Source organism: Stomoxys calcitrans, chromosome 1 (genome assembly GCF_963082655.1).
Source record: "Stomoxys calcitrans chromosome 1, idStoCalc2.1, whole genome shotgun sequence".
NCBI classification, from domain to species: Eukaryota; Metazoa; Arthropoda; class Insecta; order Diptera; family Muscidae; genus Stomoxys; species Stomoxys calcitrans.
In genome coordinates, this window is record NC_081552.1 from 182,481,326 (window position 1) to 182,504,798 (window position 23,473).

At 40.0% G+C, this 23,473-nt stretch overlaps 1 protein-coding gene and 1 long non-coding RNA gene across 3 annotated transcripts; both read left to right on the forward strand.

Moving 5' to 3' along the window:
* The first annotated feature begins 1,204 nt into the window (after positions 1-1,204).
* LOC106090451 (cleavage and polyadenylation specificity factor subunit 5) lies at positions 1,205-16,226 on the forward strand. Of its 2 annotated transcripts, none has more exons than XM_013256629.2 (5): positions 1,205-1,612; positions 5,898-6,162; positions 6,724-6,889; positions 14,425-14,539; positions 14,621-14,950. In XM_013256629.2, the coding sequence occupies exons 1-5, from the start codon at positions 1,476-1,478 to the stop codon at positions 14,640-14,642; spliced, it is 705 nt and encodes a 234-aa protein (XP_013112083.1). In that variant the 5' UTR covers positions 1,205-1,475; the 3' UTR covers positions 14,643-14,950. The 2 variants fall into 2 exon arrangements, with proteins under 2 accessions (XP_013112083.1, XP_059216033.1); XM_059360050.1 differs by lacking the exons at positions 14,425-14,539; positions 14,621-14,950 and adding exons at positions 15,702-15,816; positions 15,898-16,226 and having other exon boundaries at positions 1,206-1,612.
* Positions 16,227-16,894: 668 nt separating this feature from the next.
* LOC131994167 (uncharacterized) lies at positions 16,895-17,505 on the forward strand. The gene is made up of 2 exons (XR_009396503.1): positions 16,895-17,092; positions 17,174-17,505. It is a non-coding gene; the product is annotated as an uncharacterized LOC131994167 (long non-coding RNA).
* Positions 17,506-23,473: the final 5,968 nt, after the last annotated feature.

Genomic DNA, 23,473 nt, shown 5'->3' on the forward strand with positions numbered 1-23,473 from the left:
GTACATGAGCTGAGAAATGCAAACAAATTTCTGACATCCAAATACCGTCAAACCTGGCCGGCTGTTAGCAGCTGTTCGCGAGAGAAAACCTTGTACTGGTAAGTTATCGATAACATGCAATAAAAGATAGTAAGAAACGATTGATCGTGATGCACTAAATAGTACTAAAATACAACAAATATTTTGCAAATTAACTCATAAAATATAATGGAGTGGGTACGACTCTGTATTATAGTTTGTAACAATATGGTGATGTAATATAGATATAAACTCTAAAAGTTGGTATTCTATTATGCTTTCGGAATAGTCGCTGAAATTTTTAATTGTTTCGCGAGCGCAATTTGACGGCAATAAAATGTTTTTGTTTCCATACCAAAACACGTTTCTTTATCTGCACTTATTGTTTTCTCTATTTTATACATTTTTTCTCAAATATATAAAGAAAAACGAACCATTGAAACCAATAAAATAAACGTAAATGATGCCAGAAATACAATAGTTTCAGGTGTTGCCACTATAATAGTTTTTTTTTACCATTTTCTTCACTATAAACAGAGTAGTACTTTTCCGCGAATTTTCAGCATTCCGCTTGAAATACAGAACAGAATACTCAGCTTAAGGTTGCGGAGTAATCATGACATAATTTCCAGGTAGTGTACCATAAACAGCTGAGTATAATTCTTTCTCGCGAAGTGCACTATCTGTCAACGAATTTTGGTTGTGTGTGTGTATTATAGTTAAGAACTATAACACACACCAGCAACGAAAAATGGCGTGAACTAGTAACATACTCAAAATCATAGTTGCACTAATCTCTGATTTTGACAGATAGTACACTCAACATTTTGTTGTTAGGCAACTGCCACTAACTGTAAATGAATATATCTTGGGAGCAATGCTGTTTTCGCTATTGTGATTTTTTATTGAACAAGAATGACCACGCGTTTCATTTATCGCAACAAACGCAGTCATCGAAAGACGGATCACTACAATAAAAATACTATTTAGGTACTTTCTATCTTTTGCAGTACAACTTTGCACTGATATTTTATCCACGACATTTGTTATACTGGATTGTTATCTTTCATGCGATTACAGACGACATATCGTGGTGTAAAGTGATACGGGAGAAAAAAATTCAAATATTCGTTTTAATATTCGATTATGCTACACTTCATTTGATTAACTGTAACCGTAGGTTGAGTACCCAATATACTCATTACTTTTACAACACAATTTATCAGCTTCGCTTCCACGATAATTTTCCATCGACCGAAAAAGTTTTGCAAATTGTAAGAAAGTGAAAAATTAAGCCATTAATGTGTTGAAAAAGTCGCCCAGGTGCATTAAAAAGAGTGTTAATATTACAAAACACAAGGAAAAAAGTTGTGAGGAAGTCACAGTAAATTATTACATACTCGTGTGTGCTCAACGTACATAAGTACACATACTACATACATAAATTAGCGGAGAGCATGGCGACACAGGTATCAAACAAATCTGGAACAGGATGGCCAAGACGTGGAAGCCAAGGACAAGTTGATAGCGCCAACAATGGAACACAAAAATTCTCCACCAATCAATCCCTAACCATCAATCGTACAATAAATTTGTAAGTACACCTCATTTGTAGTTCATATACAGTTAGAAAAAGTAGGCATAATATATATAAGTGAAGTTTACATAAATGAGTGCGTGCCAATGCCAATACCCCCGTACCGGCTTTTTCTCGGTTGACATAACATTTTCCGTAGGGGGCCATCATGAGACTATTGCTGGGTTTCAATGGATTTTGTTATTACAAAAAAATGCCTTGGCTAATAAACACAAGTTGAGTTTTAATGAAGAGTTACTTCCTACAGCACAGAATGGTGTTGTAAGAAAGACAAACACTCAACTTTACTTCTTGTGCGAAGCATAAGAAGCACTTGTAACCGTGATCACTGTACCAGTTGTTGTTGTTACTTTTGTTGTAGCAGTGTGTTTGCTGCGTTCTGTTAAGTATCCAGACCTAAGTGCATACCCTGTGACTAAGTTGGGGTGAGTCCAGAGGGATGTGATCCTAAGTCGTCAATCCTAGTCTTTTGGATGTTGAAGCGTCTGTTGGAACACATTTGTGTCAGAACTACTCTGCTTTACCGAGGGTAGCTGCGAGCTGCCGGGCGCGTCCACAGGTTACGTATAGTGGAATGCTCCATACCTATGCCTATGCTGCTCGATATGACAAGGCGAGTTATTGGCGCCTTTAAATAACCAATGACCACATTGGTCCCGCGGCCATCGATCCTTTGGACTGAAATGAGCTTACTCACACAGGAGCTTGACGAGGATCGCACCTCCACATGAAAATGTTGCTACAAAAACAACAACATTCAGCACCTTATTCTTCTGTGCTGACAATGGATTGAACAGTTGGCTGAAGATCTGGTGACGGATATCTTCAAATGGTTTAACCTCACGCAGGTGTCATCAAAGAGAGAGCCTGAAGCCATGACCGTAAAATCGTCGGCACATTTTATGAGGGTGTTGAATAGAAAGAGAATTATACAGCGGTTATACAGTGCCACCACAATACCACCTCGCCTTCGGGAACACTCTATTTCACTCTATTGGGCATCGATTTCTTTAAATTCGCTAAAGCACTGGGGAGCACATAGATAAGTCTTATTTCAACGTCGACGACATGGCTGTTAAGGGCAAAGGGCTGCCATATGTAAACTTGCTAAATGCAAAGCCTTTCAAGCCGTTGCAATCTGACTTAAAGAGAGTGGGTGATGACTCCGACGAGCACTGCTGACAAGGTCAGTAGAATGAATAAAGTCGTATGGGGAAACCGAATCTTCAAAAAACAATGTTAATACTGAGGGAAAGTAAGTATGAAATCCCCCGGTACGGGATGGCTTAGCACCACATGGGTTGGAACTCTGAGCTCCGATTTGTGTAGTGTTCGTAATCACGAGAAGCTTTGCTGGGAGCTACCGGCCGCGTGATAGTGGAATGCGCCTCAGGGAGTAACTGTAATGGCAGTCGCGGACAATCAGCGGTATCGTGTGGAGAGTCTCACAGGCGGCACCGGCTTTTGCTTAAATACTGAGTGCTTAGATGCTCGATATGGCAAGGCGAGTTATTGGCGCATTTAAATAACCGATGAACATCACATTCCCTTACCGATCGGTCCTATGGACCGGATGGAGCTTGCTCATCTATAGGTTCTTTACGAGAATCGCTACCTCAACATAAAAATGTGGACTCAAGTGTAATTTCGGGCAGACTGAATCTTATATATCCTCCACCAAGGATAGCATTTGTCAAGTTCTTTGCCCGGTATCTTTTTATATGCAAACAAGGGATAATGGACAAAAACTGCTGTGCTATTGGAGCCATATCGGGTTATGGACCGATTCGGATCATAATTGGTTTAGATATTGAATACCATAGTAAAAGTCTTGTGCAAAATTTCAGCCAAATCGGATAAGAATTGCTTCCAATAGGGGCTCATGAAGTTATATCGGGAGATCGGTTTTTATAGGACCAACATTAGGTTTTAGACCGATTCCAATCCCATGGCAGCCGATTCTACGTACCGGATTGTCCGATGGAGTCTTTCATCGGTAAGAGCTGCCGCCTCAGAGTACAACACACTACTACTACAACAACAACATAGACCGATTTATTCCATACTTGGCATAATTGTTGCGAGACCAAACAAAACACTACGCAATTTCAGTCAAATCGGATAATAATTGGGCGCTCTATAGGTTCAAGAAGTCAAGGTTTCAGGTCAGTTTATATTGCAGTTATATTAGGTTATGGGCCGATTTGAACCATACTTAGCTTTACTCCTATGAAGATCAGGGGGTCTATGTGATTGCCCGGCTTTCTCGACTAACATATACCGGTAATAAGGTGGGGACACAATACCAGTTGTGAACCAGCTAAGGGGCGTGGCATAGACAATAATTTAGAATTTTGTTAACAGCACCGAATTCCTAACTTAGATTTTTTTTTTCGAGGTTCCTTTTTGTATATTTAGAGCGCACAACAAGCCGATTACTGGCCTAGGTGAATGTCCATAGTGGCATGGGGCGATTTAAAATCCAGCGTTGCCACTACAAAAAAAAAAAATTTCCGAACAAAATTTTTTAAAAAACCTATCAAAATCCCTTCCCGTCCACCAATATTCTTAGCTTAACCAAAATACACGCAATCTTCTTAGATTTATTATTAATTAACAATTTAAAATGTATCATAAAACAAGTAAAAAGGTGTTAAGTTCGGCCGGGTCGAACTTTGGATACCAACAACCTCGAGTAAATTAACAAGATTCTGACAAAATCCGGTGAAATATGCACCGTTTATTAACCCATAGTAGCTTTAGCGAAGTATGATCTGTTCTAGACCAAACTCGGCTCAATAACTTGTTTCAAATTCCTGTGAAATCGGGTAGTAAATGCGTCTTATGTGTGTTCAGGACCGCAAATCGGGATATCTTTATTTATGGCAGCATATGAACTTCATATGCTGCACGATATTAGGTGAGGATATGTAGAGAATTAACATAGCTCACTGTACCAAATATTAGCAAAATCGGGTAATAAATAGGCCAGCTATGGCAGAAAGACCTTAAACCGGAAGTTCGTTCTCTGTGGGGAAAAACCCCAAAAATGGACGATGTAAAACATATTTGCAAGGACATTATGGGCCTTAGACCTTAAATCTGGGGATCGATCTATATGAGCACTTTTGATACATTCCGATCTAGACAATATCCCACGCCACCACTCACTGTGCCAAATTTTAGCTCAATATCACAACTGTTGAAGGCTGTAGCGTGACAACAAAAGAGGGAAGGATGGTCGAATGACGACGGTCAAGAAATGGATATTTTGATGTGTTGTAAACAGAACGACTAAATTTAATACACCCTCTTCCCTATGGCGTTGGATATAGATACACAATTTCGCTAAAAGTCTACCAAAATCGAAATGGGTCATCCATCCGACCAAACCCGTAACATTAAAAGTGAATCCTACCAATTTTGGTAGAAAAAGCCCAAACGGCCGATCCGAACCCTCTTTTCAACCTAGCTTAACCTAACCTTATGGGGTTTTAAACGAACATTTAGAGGTGTTAAAAACGGAATGTCGAAATTAGTATAACCCCATCCTATGGTGGAGGGTATAAAAGGAAAGAGATCAGTACGGGCGCCCATATTCAGGAAAGGTGCGTAAATTGGCCGCGTGTATGGGGCACATGGGGAAGATGAAGAGACGTTTAAACGTTTCCTGTTTAAATGTCGGGCTTTCAGGGATCCGGCTCATAGGCGGCAAATTCAAAACATTAGTGGCGTCTCCGACACATAGGTGGCGACTTCGATACATAATTGGTGCCTTCGGTACGTAATTGGCGACTCCGCCACAAAAGTAGCGAATCCAGAACATAGGTGGTGACTCTGGCAAATAGGTTGCGATACAATATCTAACATGAAACATCCTTGGCGGCATAGAATGAAGAACGATTGGACAATTTGGAAGTATCACGTCCTGAAATAGATTTTGTTTTTCTAGATTACTTTTTAGTATTGTGAGTGTAAACCTAATCTAAACTATTCTAATCTAATGTGGCAGCCCCTGATCGATAAATACTTCATCGGGTCAATGCGGTACCCAAAATAAGTTCCTATATGGACGTCAAAGTCAATCGAATCGCAATAATGGTTTGTGTAGACGGCACAGCCGCAAAGAGAATTGGGCCTTCTTATGCTTCCAATGTAATTAACTTGGAGTCAATGATCGTCTTGACTTTGACTTTCGTCTTGAAAATTTTACATAGCGAAACAACATTCTATGGTTGATTTTGTTTTTTTAATAAAACTTTTTTTTTCCTCCCTCTTACAGATACCCCTTAACAAACTACACATTTGGCACCAAAGAACCATTGTTCGAAAAAGATCCCTCGGTACCGTCACGCTTCCAGCGCATGCGAGAGGAATTCGATCGTATTGGTATGCGGCGTTCTGTCGAGGGAGTTCTTTTGGTGCATGAGCACGGCCTACCGCATGTACTTCTGTTGCAACTTGGAACGACTTTCTTCAAATTGCCCGGTGGAGAACTTAATGCGGGCGAAGATGAAGTAGAAGGACTTAAACGTTTATTAACCGAGGTAAGCTTTCATACATTTTTCACATTTCAATTAAAATCAAGAAAGCGAGCAGCAAGATCAAAGAATGATGAATGGCCACATGCCAAGAAAAACGGAGATGGACCAGGATGTATTGTACTCCAACAACTACCATTTAAATGCCAAGGCCAATGTTATTGTTAACTTAGTTTAAACATTCAGGAACAAAAAAAAAAAAAAAAAAGACTGTGTTAAGGCAGAAAAACTATACAACATATGAATTATGATGAATGATACTATGAAAATATGTACATATGTGTTGTCTGCTGTAATGAATTTCAAAACAAAACACAAAATCCAAATACCATGTTTGTGCATTGTGTGATGTAGTACATACATAGAATTTGGCATTGTTGATTGAATGATCGATTGACTGACTGACTGGCTGACTGATTGATGTGTTGTTATTTGCTAAACCTGTGAAAGTGATATCTATCATAATGATTAAAACAATATATAGAAACGAACAAAGTATTTAAACCTATGCTATTTAATAATTGAAGATTGCATTGTTATCGTATATTCGCATTGTAATTTATTTAGACTTTAGGCCGTCAAGATGGTGTTAAACAAGAATGGATTGTCGAAGACACGATTGGAAATTGGTGGCGACCGAATTTTGAACCTCCGCAGTATCCCTATATACCGCCGCACATAACAAAACCAAAGGAACATAAACGTTTGTTTTTAGTACAACTTCATGAAAAGGGTAAAGTTTTTAAAAAATTGTATCTCTATATATATATATTTTGTATTTTCATATATTTTATCTGTGTATTTGTTAGTGTTCTAGTTTGTAAGGAGTTAGCTTTTGGTTTTCTTTTTTTTTTTGTTCATCAGGATACCCCATCATCGATTTTTGTGCATTTAACAACAAATTTTCTAACAAATTCCTTTTTTTTTGCATTCTCTCGCTTGGATTGAAAGTGATTACACATATTTTACAAATGGTTTGATCGATGCCACAGTGCTTATATACTTTTATTAACTACTTTCAATATAGGAAACAGAAATGTACTTGTATTTATTAGGGTTCATAATTTTTGTAAGACTGAAAACTTCTGTAAATGTAACTGCAAAATGTGTTTGATTTTCTCAAGCAGACATACCAACTTGCAATTAACTTTTTTGCCATAGGTTTAAAAATTGTAAATCAAACCTATTTATAAATGATTTATTCATGTTGGAAAAATTATGGTGACGATAACGATGTATCATCTGTCACTCTTTCTTCCACTCTTAATATTACAATCTCAATGTATTTCTTTTTCAGACGAATGTTTTTTTTTTCTTTTTCCCGAAGCAGCCATTGCCATTCAAATTCTTTTGTGCTCATTTCTGACTTTGTGTAAATACATACATGTTTGAATATTGTGAATATGTCTCCTCATCTGCCAAAACAGACATATATTATAGATACTTTTTTTAAACACTTCTCCAATTGTATTAATCATGTTCAAGAATTTGAATTGGCGCTTTTCCATATTCTATTTTATAATTAACACACTTACAAGATAATATTGTAATTGTACATCTATGATGATTTTTGATTCGATATAATGAAATGTGTCCTGTAATGTAGCCTTTATTGTACGTGCTACATAGTTTTATTCTAGGAGTATAGTAGACATTTACAGTATATTTACATAACTATTTTTTTCTTATTAACCACCAAAGTATGTAAAATTTTCGTAACACTATTTTGAAAATAATGACGTTCTAAAGCTATTAATTAAAAAAAAAAACAAAAAAAAGTTTACAAAAAAAAACTTCAGGTTAAAAATTTATGTAATCATATTTTTAACAGAGTGTACGTAAATGGCCCATGCCACACCTACGCCAGTGCTCGGTTTGTTGTGCGTTTGAAATACTGAAAAGTAACCTCATAAAAAATCTAGCTTAGCTTACGTTAGGTTAAAGGACACCGCAGTAGCCAACCGCTTCACTTGGAAACCTCTGTTCCATTGTGTTCGTCCTAGAAAAATGTGAATTGAAACTAACCAGTCGACATAGAGATCGAAAGAAATCTCAACGACTAGAGGGCTGCCCTGTCAGCCATCCCAGACTCTTTCAAAATTCCAAAATGGCTCGGGGGTCGAAAGACTGTACAGAGCTCAGTGAAGAGAAGTAGTGTTCACCCATAATCCTACACATCAAATGCTTAACCTTCTCCAACTCCTCCTCATCTCCACAGACCTTTCAGAAATCCTCATCGTCCCGAACCCATCGCCTTATCGGGGACCTGACATTGTAGTCGACATCCTCGTTCTAGAGATCCTCGGCCACAAGGTCTTGCCAACCCTGCGTCCTACAACGCCAGCCCACGCCGTGTCTGCACAATCGCCAAACAGCCAACACAGAGCGGAGTTCACCATCGCCGTCGCACTCACAAATTACATATGCGATCTAAATCTGGCCAGCCGCTTTGTTCCCCGCTACACCTTGATGGCCCGGAACCCAGCACAATCGGACAGCAGCCTTTTAACGTTCGAGACGCTCCTTGCATCTCTCGACAAGCTTCGACGTAAAATGACCCGCAGCCTCAATGCCGCCTGACTGTCCACATAAATTGTGACAGAGAGCCTCTGCTCCTGACGTAGTATCAAATCCAAGACCCTGAGGGTCGCGAAAACCTCTAACTGAAAGATACTGCACCCATCAAGAAGTCTATAGTACTCCCTTATTCCTAAAAATGCAACAAAAACTCCTGCCGTGTAGACAGAGGGACGCAAGAATGGCTGGACCCAAAGTTCCTCCCCGGGAAGATAACCTCTAGTTCGTCATCCAAGAAAGAACAAACGAATGGTCGAAATCCAAACTCCCTCAGTCTGAGGGCAGTCTTGAACGCCGCACTCCACACACATGTGCAAATGTCAGATCAAGTATTGCATTCAGTGTTGCTGTCGGAGCAGTCCTTTTCGGCCTATTATCAGTACCGCCGCAATACCCGGTACTGTCTGCATCCTAAAGCGGGCCCTCGAAAGAGGTGGGTCCTTCTAGAGGGCCCATTGCCGAACCAAGCACCTATAGGTGAGGATCGGCCAAACTACAGAAATGTACATCCGTCCTTGGCCTAAGTCCCCAACACCAAACTATCGAGTTGCGACATGAGTAGAGCGCCTTCAGCTATTCAGCTTATTCTCTTCAACGTTTCTTCTCCAGTATATAAAAACTTCTTCCCAAAAAGGTTTCGCACTTTCGCGGCACGCCGTTTGCACTCTGCTATAAAAGGGAGGCCCCTTGTCTTTGAGCTAAAATTTAAACTGACAGCACTCATTGGTATGTGAGAAGTTTGCCCCTGTTCCTTAATGTTGTTGATGTTGTAGGAGTGTGTTGTACACTGCCCCATCAGGTCAATCCGGTTTGTGCAACCGGCTGCCATGGGATTGCCTGCTCCTTAATGGAATGTTCATGTACGTATTTGCATCTAGTCTTCCGAGAGAGCGGCAGCTCCGCTCCTCCTTCTTCTTCTTCTGGAGAGCAACACCAGCTCTGTTTTTCTGGGGTTTATGCCAAGCATATTGGCCTTCGCCCATCTAAACAACAACAGAAGGATATCTGTGATAAAGAACAATGACGGCGTCATCAGCATAGGCAAACACCTTTACTCTTTTTTTCTGGAAGGGCCTTAGAATCTCATTGATAAGCAAGAGCCACAAGAGGGGGGATAAAACCCCATATTTAAGCAAGAGGCTGTCCCACCTGACGTCTAACTTAGATTCTTCACTCGATAGTGCTGATTGTCCGCGACTTCACCAATCGCCCGGATTATCCCACCCACCGCTATCATCCCCTTACCAACCGAGAGCGCCTCAGTATTGCTTTGCATCTGAAAGACATTTGTAACGTCAGAAGTCATCGATCCAAATTTGATAGATGCAGTTTACATAAATTCGTACCTGTAGTTCAAAGTAGAAGGCCGATCGCCATAAATGTATGTTTTAATTGAAAAAAAAAAACACTAAAGCGATTTCCAGAAATCCAAATCCTAAGAACATTTTGAAACAATTTTTGTTTCAGTTTTGGTAATTTGTAAAGTTGCTGACATTCGACAAGTCAAGGGGAAACCCCAAATCATCACCTTACATGAACAGATTATTATTTAAACAGATTAATTCGTCCACTTTATGGCAATGAAAGTAACATTGGGATATCTCTTTCCTAACACGAGCTAGAATTTTTCTAAGACAGCTCTAATTTTTGCTATTCGGCGACATGGGTTAAATTCTTTTTATGCCGGCCACCATAGGATATATTCATATAGCCATTCCGTTTGCAACACTTCGAAATATCCATTTCCGATCCTAAAATGTATACAAAAGGTTTTCCAATAAGGACTTAACTCATCAAACTTACTCTTGAATAAATCAATTGTAACGTGTGCTGTGTGGCTTGTGGCACCGTCCTGCTGAAATCAAAAGTCATCCAGGTCCATATGTACTAATTCCGGCTATAAATAGTTGTTGTTGTAGCAGTGTGTTGTACACTGAAGCGGCAGCCCTTGCTGATGAAGGAATCCAATGGGTCAATCCGGTACGTACAACCGGCTGTCATGGGATTGGGCTATAAATAGTCAGTGAGATTCGTGAAATTCTAAGACGATCTAGCAATTTTCGTTTGTTAGTCTGTTTGTCCGTCTGTCATATGCAATCACACTAGAGCCTTCAAAAATTGAAATAGTGAGCTGAAATTTGACACAGGCGCGTCTTTCTTTCATACGCAGGTTAGGGTCTTTGAAGAACAAAATTGGTCCATATATAGATATAGCTGGCATATAGACCGATGTGCCGACTAAGGGTCTTGATGCATTTATTATCCTTAAAAGATGCATTTATTATCCGTTTGAGGTGAAACTTTAAAACATTGAACTTTCTAAGCCCTCTTCTATAGACCGATCTCCCGGTCTTAAAATGGCAGTCTGCCATCAGAATCACTTAGACGTTTTCGTCCATTGTGATACCACTGGATCAGGAGATCAAAGATTCCGTTGCTATGCTGTAGGTCAATGTGACCTACAGTTCAGAAACCACTTGCAGTGGCATTCAAATAATGTTCAAGTGCAAAGAGTTTGGGAGTGTTGACGTGTTTTTTATTCTTAGCATTGATGATAAGTTTAGTATCGGCTTGAGGCTTTCTTCTCTCTTACGGCGTTAAGTGAGGAGAGTTTCTAAACAAAAGGGTGCTATACACCGTACTCAATGCTCGGTTTCAAGCACAAAATTAATTGATCCAATTAATTTTTTTATTGAAATTGCTTTAATCACGAGAAAAAATAATATCAATCACGGTTTTTAAAAAAAAAGATTGAAAAAATGTTCAATTAAAAAGATTCTATATTCAATTAAAAAAAATTGAAAGTTTTTGAAATTTCCATTTAATTTTTTAATTAATTTAAAAAAAATGATTAATTTTAAAAAATGATTGATTAATTTAAAAAAAATGATTGATTTTTTTAAATTTTCAATTAATTTTTTAATTGATCCAAATAAAAAAAAAAAAACATTGAAATTTTCGAAATATCCAAAGAATTGTTTAATTGGATCAATTAAAACTTTAATTGAAAATATTCAAATACTAAAATTTTTGCGAAAAGCACGCTGTATAGGCACTTTCGATGCCACATGTTCAACATGTGTCACATATGTAAAACTGCTGGAACACGTATTTGAGGTATATGTTTGGGTCCATGGTCACTCCCTAGAAACATTTTTTCCAAGGAGTTTAATTTTTTCCAAAAATGGAACGGAAAGTATTGTTTCCGGAATTATAAAAGAAAGAGTAACGGGTCAGTAAATTTATGAATTACGTGCAATGCGGAAGTAAACCCAACATAAAAATATTTATCTGGAGTATGTTTTAATTATATCGATGGTAAAGAAGCCATTATGCTATTAATATGAATATTTTGATCATTAATAAGATTAGAATTGCGTCTAGAAATTAAAAAAGGTAGTCGAAAGACTGTTTGTTGGGTAGTTTTATCTTCTATGTATAAAGAGTATTTAAGAAAATTTTGAGCGGCTAGACTTTTTTAAAAACGAAAATCATAACAGTGCTTTTGGGTCCAACAATGTTCCAATTCCATTGAAAAGTGATTGAAAGAACTTACTGCCTTACTTACTCGATTTGTTCGCTAATTCTATGAAAACAGCTGTTTTCCACCTATAAAATCAGCTGTTTTCAATGAAGTGGCAATGAATTCACTGACAAAGAGTTAGTGGTCTTGGTCGTTATTATTTAATTGAAAAATATAAAATTCTCAGCCACATTTTATATATAAATATATAAACACATCACCGTAGAATGGGGGTATATTCATTTTGTCATTCCGTTTGCATCGAAATATTCATTTCCGACCCTATAAAGTATATATATTTTTTATTAGCGTAAAAATCTAAGACGGTCTAGGCATGTCCGTCCGTCTGTCTGTTCAAATCACGTTACAGTCTTTAAAAATAGAGGTATTGAGCTGAAACTTTGCACATATTCTTTTTTTTTTTTTGTCCATAAGCAGGTTAAGTTCGAAGATGGGCTATATCGGACTATATCTTGATATTGGCCCCTTATAAACCGATCCGCCGATTTAGGGTCTTAGGCCCATAAAAGCCACATTTATTATCCGATTTTGCTGAAATTCGCGACAGTAAGTTGTGTTAGGCCTGTCGACTTTCTCCTTCTGTAAGGCCCAGATCGGTTTAGATTTGGATATAGCTGCCATATAGACCGAACTCTAGATTTAAAGTCTTGGTCCCATAAAGGGCATTTTTATTATCTAATTTCGCTGACATTTGGCACAGAGGCTTATGTTAGGCTTTTCGACATCCGTGTCGTATATGGTTCAGATCGGTCTATATTTGGATATGACTACCAAAAAGACCACTATTTTGTTCTACAAAATTGAACAATGTCTTGTACTTATTAGACCACTCAATGCTCATGTCGAATTTGGTCCAAATCGGACCATATTTCGATATAGCTGCTGTGGGGGCATCAATTATGCATTTTCCACAGGATTATGACGAAAGGTGGTTTACATATATACCCTAGGTGGTGAGTCGGGCCGAACTTAACGCCATTTTGCTTGTTTAATTGAAAATTTAAAAATTTCAATCACGATCGCAATTGAAAAAAAGTTCAAATTCAATTAAAAAAAATTATTGAATCAATTTTTTTAAAAATAAAAGATTTTTATGTTCAATTAAATTTTTAATTTAAAAAATTTTTATTTTCATAAAAAATTTTTAATTGAAAAAAGTTCGTCACATTTTTTCTGTGTAGGTCACCCTAATCAATTTGAAAAAACGTGTTGATGAAGATACATGGCGCATTAGAAATCGCGATCCATCATACCAGTCAAAGTGTTTTGAATAACAACACACACTTGCCCAGCTTTTATAAGGTCTTTGCTATGCTATTCTTTGAAAAGAAAGCATTGGATATGATCTCGAGCTGGAATATGTTCGAAAAATCGAGGTGGTGGGCATGCAAAGTTCGGCCCGGCCGAACTTAATGCTGGTAGTGTAGCCATCAAAAAACAAATTTCCTGATTTGGCGCGATCATAAGATCGACTGCGGTGGGTACACCATATGGTTTGCCGGCCACATGTACTGTGCTTTTTACTTGTTTTTCATTTTATCTCATCTCGTATGGTTCTCAATTTTTTTTTTGAATAACTTAAATCCCACAATAATAACCTTAGAATATATAGAAATAAAAAAAAAAATTGCACTATTGAAAAAGATAAGCACGTAGTATGTTTATGTAGCCAGAACGTCATTGTTTTACAAAATAAATAAACAAATGAATTTCATTAATCGATAACGATGTATTTTGTGTATTATCCACTATTAACTCTTCTCTTTATTCTTGTTTATTAATTTTGTTTTTTTTTTCTACAAAATCTCATTTCTTTTATTCTATAAGAATAATAAAGAAGTTTTGTAAATATATAAATTTTGCATATTTGAAATGACATACAATTGACTGATAGTAAAGAAGCAAAACAAAAAAAAAAAAATTAAAATTTAAGATAAAATAACAAACTTTAATTAAAACAAAAAAAAAAGAATCATGATCAGTATAGTTATTACTATTTTGTATGAAACTAGTTTTTGTAATAAGTAATCTTAAGATAATTTTATTAATTTTTCCAAAAACATAAATAAATAAATTTAAGGATATACAGCAAATATTATTATTGATAATAATGTTTGATTTTCTTGTCTTCTTATTGTCTTCTTTAGCTTTGTTTGCTGTACCCAAAAATTACAAATTGGTAGCTGCACCTTTATTCGAATTATATGATAATTCCCAGGGTTATGGACCAATTATATCCTCACTGCCGCAAGCGCTATGCAGGTGTGTTTTGCATAAATTCCGCTTAAAGCTATCATTGAGACATTGCAATCGTTTCTGTGTTATTCTTGCTTCCATTTACAGATTTAATTTTATATATATGTGAGTAGAGGATGCCTCTGCCACCACTACTGCGCCTGCGTATCTACTGCATAGCTCTTATCCCAATCGAGCTATAGCACATCACCGGCCAGAAGATGCGGAAAACTATGAAGATTATATGGACACGAATTTGTTGCACCACACGGCAAATGTCCATAATTTTTGAACATTTCAAATTTATTTATACTATAAAAAAAAAACAACAACAACAACAAGAAATACAATTGTTTAGTTATAAAATAAATTCCAAATTATTTAGATTTTATAAATAGAAAGCAAAACAAACACACAATAAAGCGACTAGTAAACATATTACTCCTCTACAAAAATTATTGAAATATAAACAACTTAAAGATGACAAAATAAGAAAAACAATATGTTTTATTAGCAAAATCTTTATAAAAGTCTGAGGGGTTTGCACATGGCGAGTCCCAGATCAACAATGGACTCTGACTTTCTCGTAGTTACACATATGGCAGCTACCAACCATGATGGCAGCCGGTTGTACGTACCGGATTGACCCGATGGAATCTTCATCGGCAAGGGCTGCCGCCTCAATGTACGTGTTCGTCTTTTTTCGTCATGGGAGAGGGGTTTGCACATGGCGAGTCCCAGATCAACAATGGACTCTGTCTTTCTCGTAGTTACACATATGGCAGCTACCAACCATGATGGCAGCCGGTTGTACGTACCGGATTGACCCGATGGAATCTTCATCGGCAAGGGCTGCCGCCTCAGTGTACGTGTTCGTCTTTTTTCGTCATGGGAGAGGCACATCCCGGAGTGCCTTCTCCGTATGCTTTTGGTCCGTGCCGGGATTGAAAAGAAGCCCGGACCCTGGTTCTGTTCCGTTTGCCAGAACCGCCTTCATCATCGGTCAGTGTCGGTGAGGTGTAACAGGTGCTTGGAGTGGGTACATTTCCGTTCTTGCTCTGGCCTAACTTCGCTACGCTAATTTTATTAATCTTTCCAAAAACAAAAATAAATAAATTTAAGGATATACAGCAAATATTATTATTGATAATAATGTTTGATTTTCTTGTCTTCTTATTGTCTTCTTTAGCTTTGTTTGCTGTACCTAAAAATTACAAATTGGTAGCTGCACCTTTATTCGAATTATATGATAATTCCCAGGGTTATGGACCAATTATATCCTCACTGCCGCAAGCGCTATGCAGGTGAGTTTTGCATACATTCCGCTTGAAGCTATCATTGAGAAATTGCAATCCTTTCTGTGTTATTCTTGCTTCCATTTACAGATTTAATTTTATATATATGTGAGTAGAGGATGCCTCTACCACCACTACTGCGCCTGCGTATCTACTGCATAGCTCTTATCCCAATCGAGCTATAGCACATCACCGGCCAGAAGATGCGGAAAACTATGAAGATTATATGGACACGAATTTGTTGCACCATACGGCAAATGTCCATAATTTTTGAACATTTCAAATTTATTTATACTATAAAAAAAAACAACAACAACAACAAGAAATACAATTGTTTAGTTATAAAATAAATTCCAAATTATTTAGATTTTATAAATAGAAAGCAAAACAAACACACAATAAAGCGACTAGTAAACATATTACTCCTCTACAAAAATTATTGAAATATAAACAACTTAAAGATGACAAAATAAGAAAAACAATATGTTTTATTAGCAAAATCTTTATAAAAGTCTGAGGGGTTTGCACATGGCGAGTCCCAGATCAACAATGGACTCTGACTTTCTCGTAGTTACACATATGGCAGCTACCAACCATGATGGCAGCCGGTTGTACGTACCGGATTGACCCGATGGAATCTTCATCGGCAAGGGCTGCCGCCTCAGTGTACGTGTTCGTCTTTTTTCGTCATGGGAGAGGGGTTTGCACATGGCGAGTCCCAGATCAACAATGGACTCTGACTTTCTCGTAGTTACACATATGGCAGCTACCAACCATGATGGCAGCCGGTTGTACGTACCGGATTGACCCGATGGAATCTTCATCGGCAAGGGCTGCCGCCTCAGTGTACGTGTTCGTCTTTTTTCGTCATGGGAGAGGCACATCCCGGAGTGCCTTCTCCGTATGCTTTTGGTCCGTGCCGGGATTGAAAAGAAGCCCGGACCCTGGTTCTGTTCCGTTTGCCAGAACCGCCTTCATCATCGGTCAGTGTCGGTGAGGTGTAACAGGTGCTTGGAGTGGGTACATTTCCGTTCTTGCTCTGGCCTAACTTCGCTACGCTAATTTTATTAATCTTTCCAAAAACAAAAATAAATAAATTTAAGGATATACAGCAAATATTATTATTGATAATAATGTTTGATTTTCTTGTCTTCTTATTGTCTTCTTTAGCTTTGTTTGCTGTACCTAAAAATTACAAATTGGTAGCTGCACCTTTATTCGAATTATATGATAATTCCCAGGGTTATGGACCAATTATATCCTCACTGCCGCAAGCGCTATGCAGGTGTGTTTTGCATAAATTCCGCTTAAAGCTATCATTGAGACATTGCAATCGTTTCTGTGTTATTCTTGCTTCCATTTACAGATTTAATTTTATATATATGTGAGTAGAGGATGCCTCTACCACCACTACTGCGCCTGCGTATCTACTGCATAGCTCTTATCCCAATCGAGCTATAGCACATCACCGGCCAGAAGATGCGGAAAACTATGAAGATTATATGGACACGAATTTGTTGCACCACACGGCAAATGTCCATAATTTTTGAACATTTCAAATTTATTTATACTATAAAAAAAAACAACAACAACAACAAGAAATACAATTGTTTAGTTATAAAATAAATTCCAAATTATTTAGATTTTATAAATAGAAAGCAAAACAAACACACAATAAAGCGACTAGTAAACATATTACTCCTCTACAAAAATTATTGAAATATAAACAACTAAAAGATGACAAAATAAGAAAAATAATATGTTTTATTGGTAAAATCTTTATAAAAGTCTGAGGGGTTTGCACATGGCGAGTCCCAGATCAACAATGGACTCTGACTTTCTCGTAGTTACACATATGGTAGCTACCAACCATGATTTAATCCCATGGCAGCCGGTTGTACGCACCGGATTGACCCGATGGAATCTTTATCGGCAAGGACTGCCGCCTCAGTGTATGTGTTCGTCTTTTTTCGTCATGGGAGAGGCACATCCCGGAGTGCCTTCTCCGTACGCTTCTGGTCCGTGCCGGGATTGAAAAGAACCCCGGACCCTGGTTCTGTTCCGTTTGCCAGAACCGCCTTCATCATCGGTCAGTGTCGGTGAGGTGTAACCGGTGCTTGGAGTGGGTACATTGCCGTTCTTGCTCTGGCCTAACTTCGCTACGGGAGTATAGTCATACTGGCTATGTCGCTAGGTGCTGTGCGAACATAGCCAGCAGTGGGTCACAAGCGCCGCCGTCGTCGCCTTCGGCGTCCTCGTCGTCGGACTATGTGACCCCTTCGACCTCTCCCGTACGGCAATTAATGCAACGACAGCACCCTAGCCCTACTATTGCCAGGCCAGTGCCGGGAAGTGTATCGTTCTTGCAGTTAAACTGCAACGGACTGCGTGGCAAGATTGATGAGATTGTAGATTTTATGAGTCGGAAGAGCATATCGGTCGCAGCGATCCAGGAGACAAAGCTGACTAACACCTGCAGCTTGCACAGTTGTCACGGCTACAATGTGCTACGTAAGGATCGCTCAAGGAATGGAGGTGGGGGAGTGGCCTTCGTTATACACCATTCCGTGGAGCATAGACCTATCTCGCCTGCGCTTGACGCTAGTGACCCATACATGGAATGCATGGGGGTAGCAGTCAGGTCTGGTACTGCCGAGATAGAGATATAAAACGTGTATATACCGCCGGTTGGTAGCTGTGTCCCGATTAATGGCCAGGCCTACAACCCCGACATAAGTGGGTTGCTATCTGGCCATGGTCGTCTGGTTCTGGGGGATTTTAATGCACATCACTCGTCATGGCATTCTCCCTTAGGTAACGACCAGCCTGGCATAGCTTTGGCAGAGCAGATAGATAGCTCCACGTTTTGCACGGTAAATGAGGATGCCCCCACTAGGATTACGAGGAGGTGCAGCAGCTCGCCAGACATCTCAATTGCATCCCCTGATCTCCTGAGTGACGTATCCTGGCAAGCCGTCATCTCTTTGGGGTCAGACCACCTCCCCATAATCCTCACCATCGACCGACCACCCGACTTCATAACCTCTGAGCGCCGGACGTTCATCAATTACAAGAAGGCCAATTGGACTGGTTTCAGAGAGTATACCAATCGCCGCTTCAATGAACTGCCACCCCCCTCTGATGTGCTTGTGGCCGAGATGAAATTTCGAGACATCATCAACGCAGCAGCCGCTCGCTTTATACCAGCCGGTCGAATACCGCAAGTGCGACCCAATTTCCCGGCGCAAGCAGTGGTACTCGCATACGAGCGTGATGGGATTCGTGCTATGGACCCCGCTAACCCCAGAATCAGCGAGCTGAATCTGGAAATAAACAGGGTAGTCAACGAACATAAGCGGAATTTGTGGCTGGAACACTTGGAGCAATGTAACTTAGGCACCGGTGCAGGCAAATTGTGGGCCACTGTTAAGTCTCTCTCGAACCCCGGTAGACGGGACGACAGGACCTCAGTCACTTTTGGCGAGTTAACCGTGACTGATCCGAAGAGATGCGCCAGGTTGTTCAACCGTCAATTTATCGTGCATCCCGAGAGAGACAGGGCAAGGAGGAGAGCCATTCGCCGTATTCGTGGTCTCCGAGCCGATGAACAGCCATCACAATTTACCGTGGGCGAAGTTACGAATGTCATCCGTGGCGCCAAATCTTCCAAGGCGTTGGGCCCCGACGGAATCTCTACATTGATGCTGAAGAATCTGGATCTACCTGGAGTTGAGTACCTTACCACTGTCCTTAACCTGTCATTGAACACTCTTATAGTTCCCGATGTCTGGAAAATGGGCAGAGTGATCCCGCTACTGAAGCCTGGTAAAGACCCGAGTTTGGGGGAGTCGTACAGACCGATCTCCCTTCTCTCACCAGTGGCTAAGACGCTTGAGGCATTACGCCTCCCGAGCCTCGTAGGAGAATTTCCATTCGCCGAGCATCAACACGGATTTCGGAGACTGCACAGCACAACAACAGCTTTGCATGCCATCACCACACACATTTGCCGTGGCTTCAATCAACCCAGGCCATGTGATAGGACGGTCCTCGTGGCATTGGACCTATCGAAGGCATTCGACACGGTCAGCCATGCCAAATTATTTGAGGACATCGCCAACACGTCCCTCCAGCCAGACCTTAAACGTTGGGTCGCGAATTATCTGTGTGGCCGCCAGTCATTTGTGGAATTTAGGGATAAGAAGTCAAAACACCGTAGAGTGAAACAGGGAGTTCCCCAAGGCGGGGTGATATCTCCGGCTCTGTTTAACCTCTACCTATCCTCCATCCCACCTCCTCCAGACGGCATAGAGATCGTATCATATGCGGACGACTGTACGATCTTGGCATCAGGCCCCCCATCCATTGATGACATCTGCGATAGGTTGAACGTCTACCTCAACGAGCTTGCCTCATATTTCGCTGCAAGAAATCTGAAGATATCCGCGACCAAATCTTCAGCCACACTGTTCACTACAAATACGCGTGAGGTGAATACTGAGCTGACTGTGATGGTCGATGGAGAAATGATTCCGACCATTCAAGTGTCCCAAAATACTTGGCGTCACATTTGACAGCTCCTACACTTTCTCCCCACATGCCACAGCAATCTGCAATAAAGTCAAAAGTAGAAACAAGGTCCTCAAGTCACTCGCTGGCAGCACTTGGGGTGCAGACAAAGAAACCTTGTTGACCACGTACAAAGCAATTGGCCGGTCTGTGGTAAGTTATGCAGCGCCAGTGTGGTCACGTCAGCTTTGTGACACGCAGTGGAATAATATTCAGATCTGTCAGAATGCCGCCTTCCGAACTGCGACGGGCTGTCTCCTCAGTTCTCATGTAGACCACCTCCATCAGGAGACAAAGATCCTACCAGTGCGAAGACATAACTGCATGCTGTCTAAGCAATACCTTTTGGGCTGTTACCGCAGAAATCATCCAAATCATCATCTTGTGGATAGATACCCACCGCCCAGAAGCCTTAAGGTAGATCTACACGATCTAGAGCGTGAGGTCCAGCGCTACAAGAGAGAACCTCTAGATCAAGCGGCATATCAAGCGGGTCTGAACAACATTCATGCAGACACGGTAGCAGACGCGTTAATTGGCTACCGGGTGAATGTAGTCCTTGGAGAACGACCGCCACCCATTGCACCCGAAGAAATCGACCTCCCCCGGCAAACCAGAGTGGTTCTGGCTCAATTACGTTCCGGCAGATGCAGCCGCCTCAATTCCCACAGAGCTAGTATTGATGCCGACGTGCAAGATGTATGTCCCGATTGTAACCAGGGACCGCACGATACACGTCACCTGTTTAACTGCCCGGCCAGACCCACTCGACTCAGACCCAGATCCCTGTGGACGCACCCCATCTTAGTCGCGGAGTTCCTGGGTCTTGACACTCAACAGAATCAAGCAGACGAAAGATAGTACACAATAAACTGCTACAACAACAACAACCAACCATGATTAACTTAAGATTACGTTGAGGACTCGTCTCTCATTCATGGCAAGTGCTTGAGCTGTATCCAAATATGGTCCGATCTAAACCACATTTGGCAGGAATGGTAGGGGCCTACCAGAACACACTGTGTCAAATTTCATCGAATTCGGGTAATAAATGGGTCTTTTATGGCCTTAATACCCTATATCGGGCGATCGGGCGGTCGGTCTATGGGGCAGCTATATCCAAATATACATCTAATTCTGAACCAATTTTGATGTACCTTGGCGGATGTATCCAGAGAGATTATTAAAATTCCTGTATTAAATTTCGACCAAAGAAAAACCTTCCTGCCAAATTTTGGAGAAAATCAGTTAACAAATGACCATTTTATTGCATTATAACTGCAAATCGGACGAACATATATATGAAAACTATATCCAAATCTGAACCGATTTTTTTCAATTTCAATAGACTTCGTCTCTTGGCCGAAAAACATGCCCATACCAAATTTGAAGAAGATCGGATGAAAATTGCGACCTGAAGTTTGTACACAAATTAACACGGACAGACGGACATTGCTTAATCGAATCAGAAAGTGATTCTGAGTCGATCGGTATATTTATCAATGGGTCTATCTCTCTACCTTTTGGGTGTTACAAACAAATGCACTAAGTTATAAATAATACCCTGTACCACAGTAGTGGTGTAGGGTATAAGAAGGTGTTTATTGGGTATTTAGCCAAATAATACCCAAGCGTTGGGTAGAAACCCATCTCTTATCATGGCTCTTTACCTCTCGCCAGCTTTCTATAAAGTAATCCATGCCCCACTTGTTGAAGACATAGCCAACGAGTCATTTCAGCAAAGAGTAAAACATCTGGTCGGGCGGCACCGGTTCTTGCTTAAATACTAAATGTCTATGATGCTCGATATGACAATGCGAGTTATTGGCGCCTTTTAACTGTTCCTGCTATGTCTGTTCCTGCAGCCATCGGCCCTTTGGACAGGAACGAGCTTATTCACCTATATTAGCTTGACGAGGATCGCTACTTTCACATTAAAATGTGGCTACAGCAACAACGTGGTGGGTTAAATAGGGGGGAACTAGGAGACAGGCGACTTCACTTTGGAGGCCTTCTTGGATATAGAAGGGGCTCTGATAACATAAAGTTCATTCGCTCTTCCCTGGTTGATATAAGAGTCCCCCTCTTGTGGCTAACTAGATTCATGCTATGCTGAAGGGCAGAATAATAAATGCTTAACCGGCAGAGTGTTCGATAAGGATGATTGTGACCTCTCTTGTGGCTCTTGGTTTTCAATGAGAATTTCAAGTACTTCGAGGAGGAAAGGGTGAACTCGATTGTCTGCAGATGTCATCGTCATTTTTGTTTGACAGTCGCTTTCTCTCTGTTATCACGAATCTCTTTCAAGGCGCGCTGAGGAAGCTGTGTAGCGCTCGGCATTAACCCCAGAAAGAAACAGCTGGTGTTATGCAGAAGAAAAAGGACGTAAAGCGAGTTTAGAGGTGCTTTCCTAGGCGAATTAACTGGGTGTTATTCTTGACCAGAGATTCGAGTTGGAGAAGTGGCGTTGGCAAAGAGCCAAACAAGGACTCAAGAAGTCAAAGGGCTTAATGCTCTCTATTCATGTCGCAACTCGATGGGCAGAACACAAACTATTGGGTTGCCCAAAAAGTAATTGCGGATTTTTTTAAAAGAAAGTAAATGCATTTTTAATAAAACTTAGAATGAACTTTAATCAAATATACTTTTTTTACACTTTTTTCTAAAGCAAGCTAAAAGTAACAGCTGATAACTGACAGAAGAAAGAATGCAATTACAGAGTCACAAGCTGTGAAAAAATTTGTCAACGCCGACTATATGAAAAAGCCGCAATTACTTTTTGGGCAACCCAATAATAACAATACAAAAAACTACAACATTTCTTAAGAAATGAGAACTAACAATATATTGTAAACAGCTGCTTGTCATTTTCTGCCGCAATTTAATAGGCATGTACATTTTAAATCTACGAAATTTGACAATGTTGCTAGTCATTTCGTATAAAGAATTTAGAACTGCTTATTTGAAAAAAGTTCGTAGTCACTTCGCAAAAGTTTTTTTATAGTGCGTTTTGACAGTAGTTCGAGCGAAAACTCGAAGTCAGTACTAGGCTTGAAGAAGAACTGGGTAGCATGTTTAAAGCGATAATGTTGGCTTC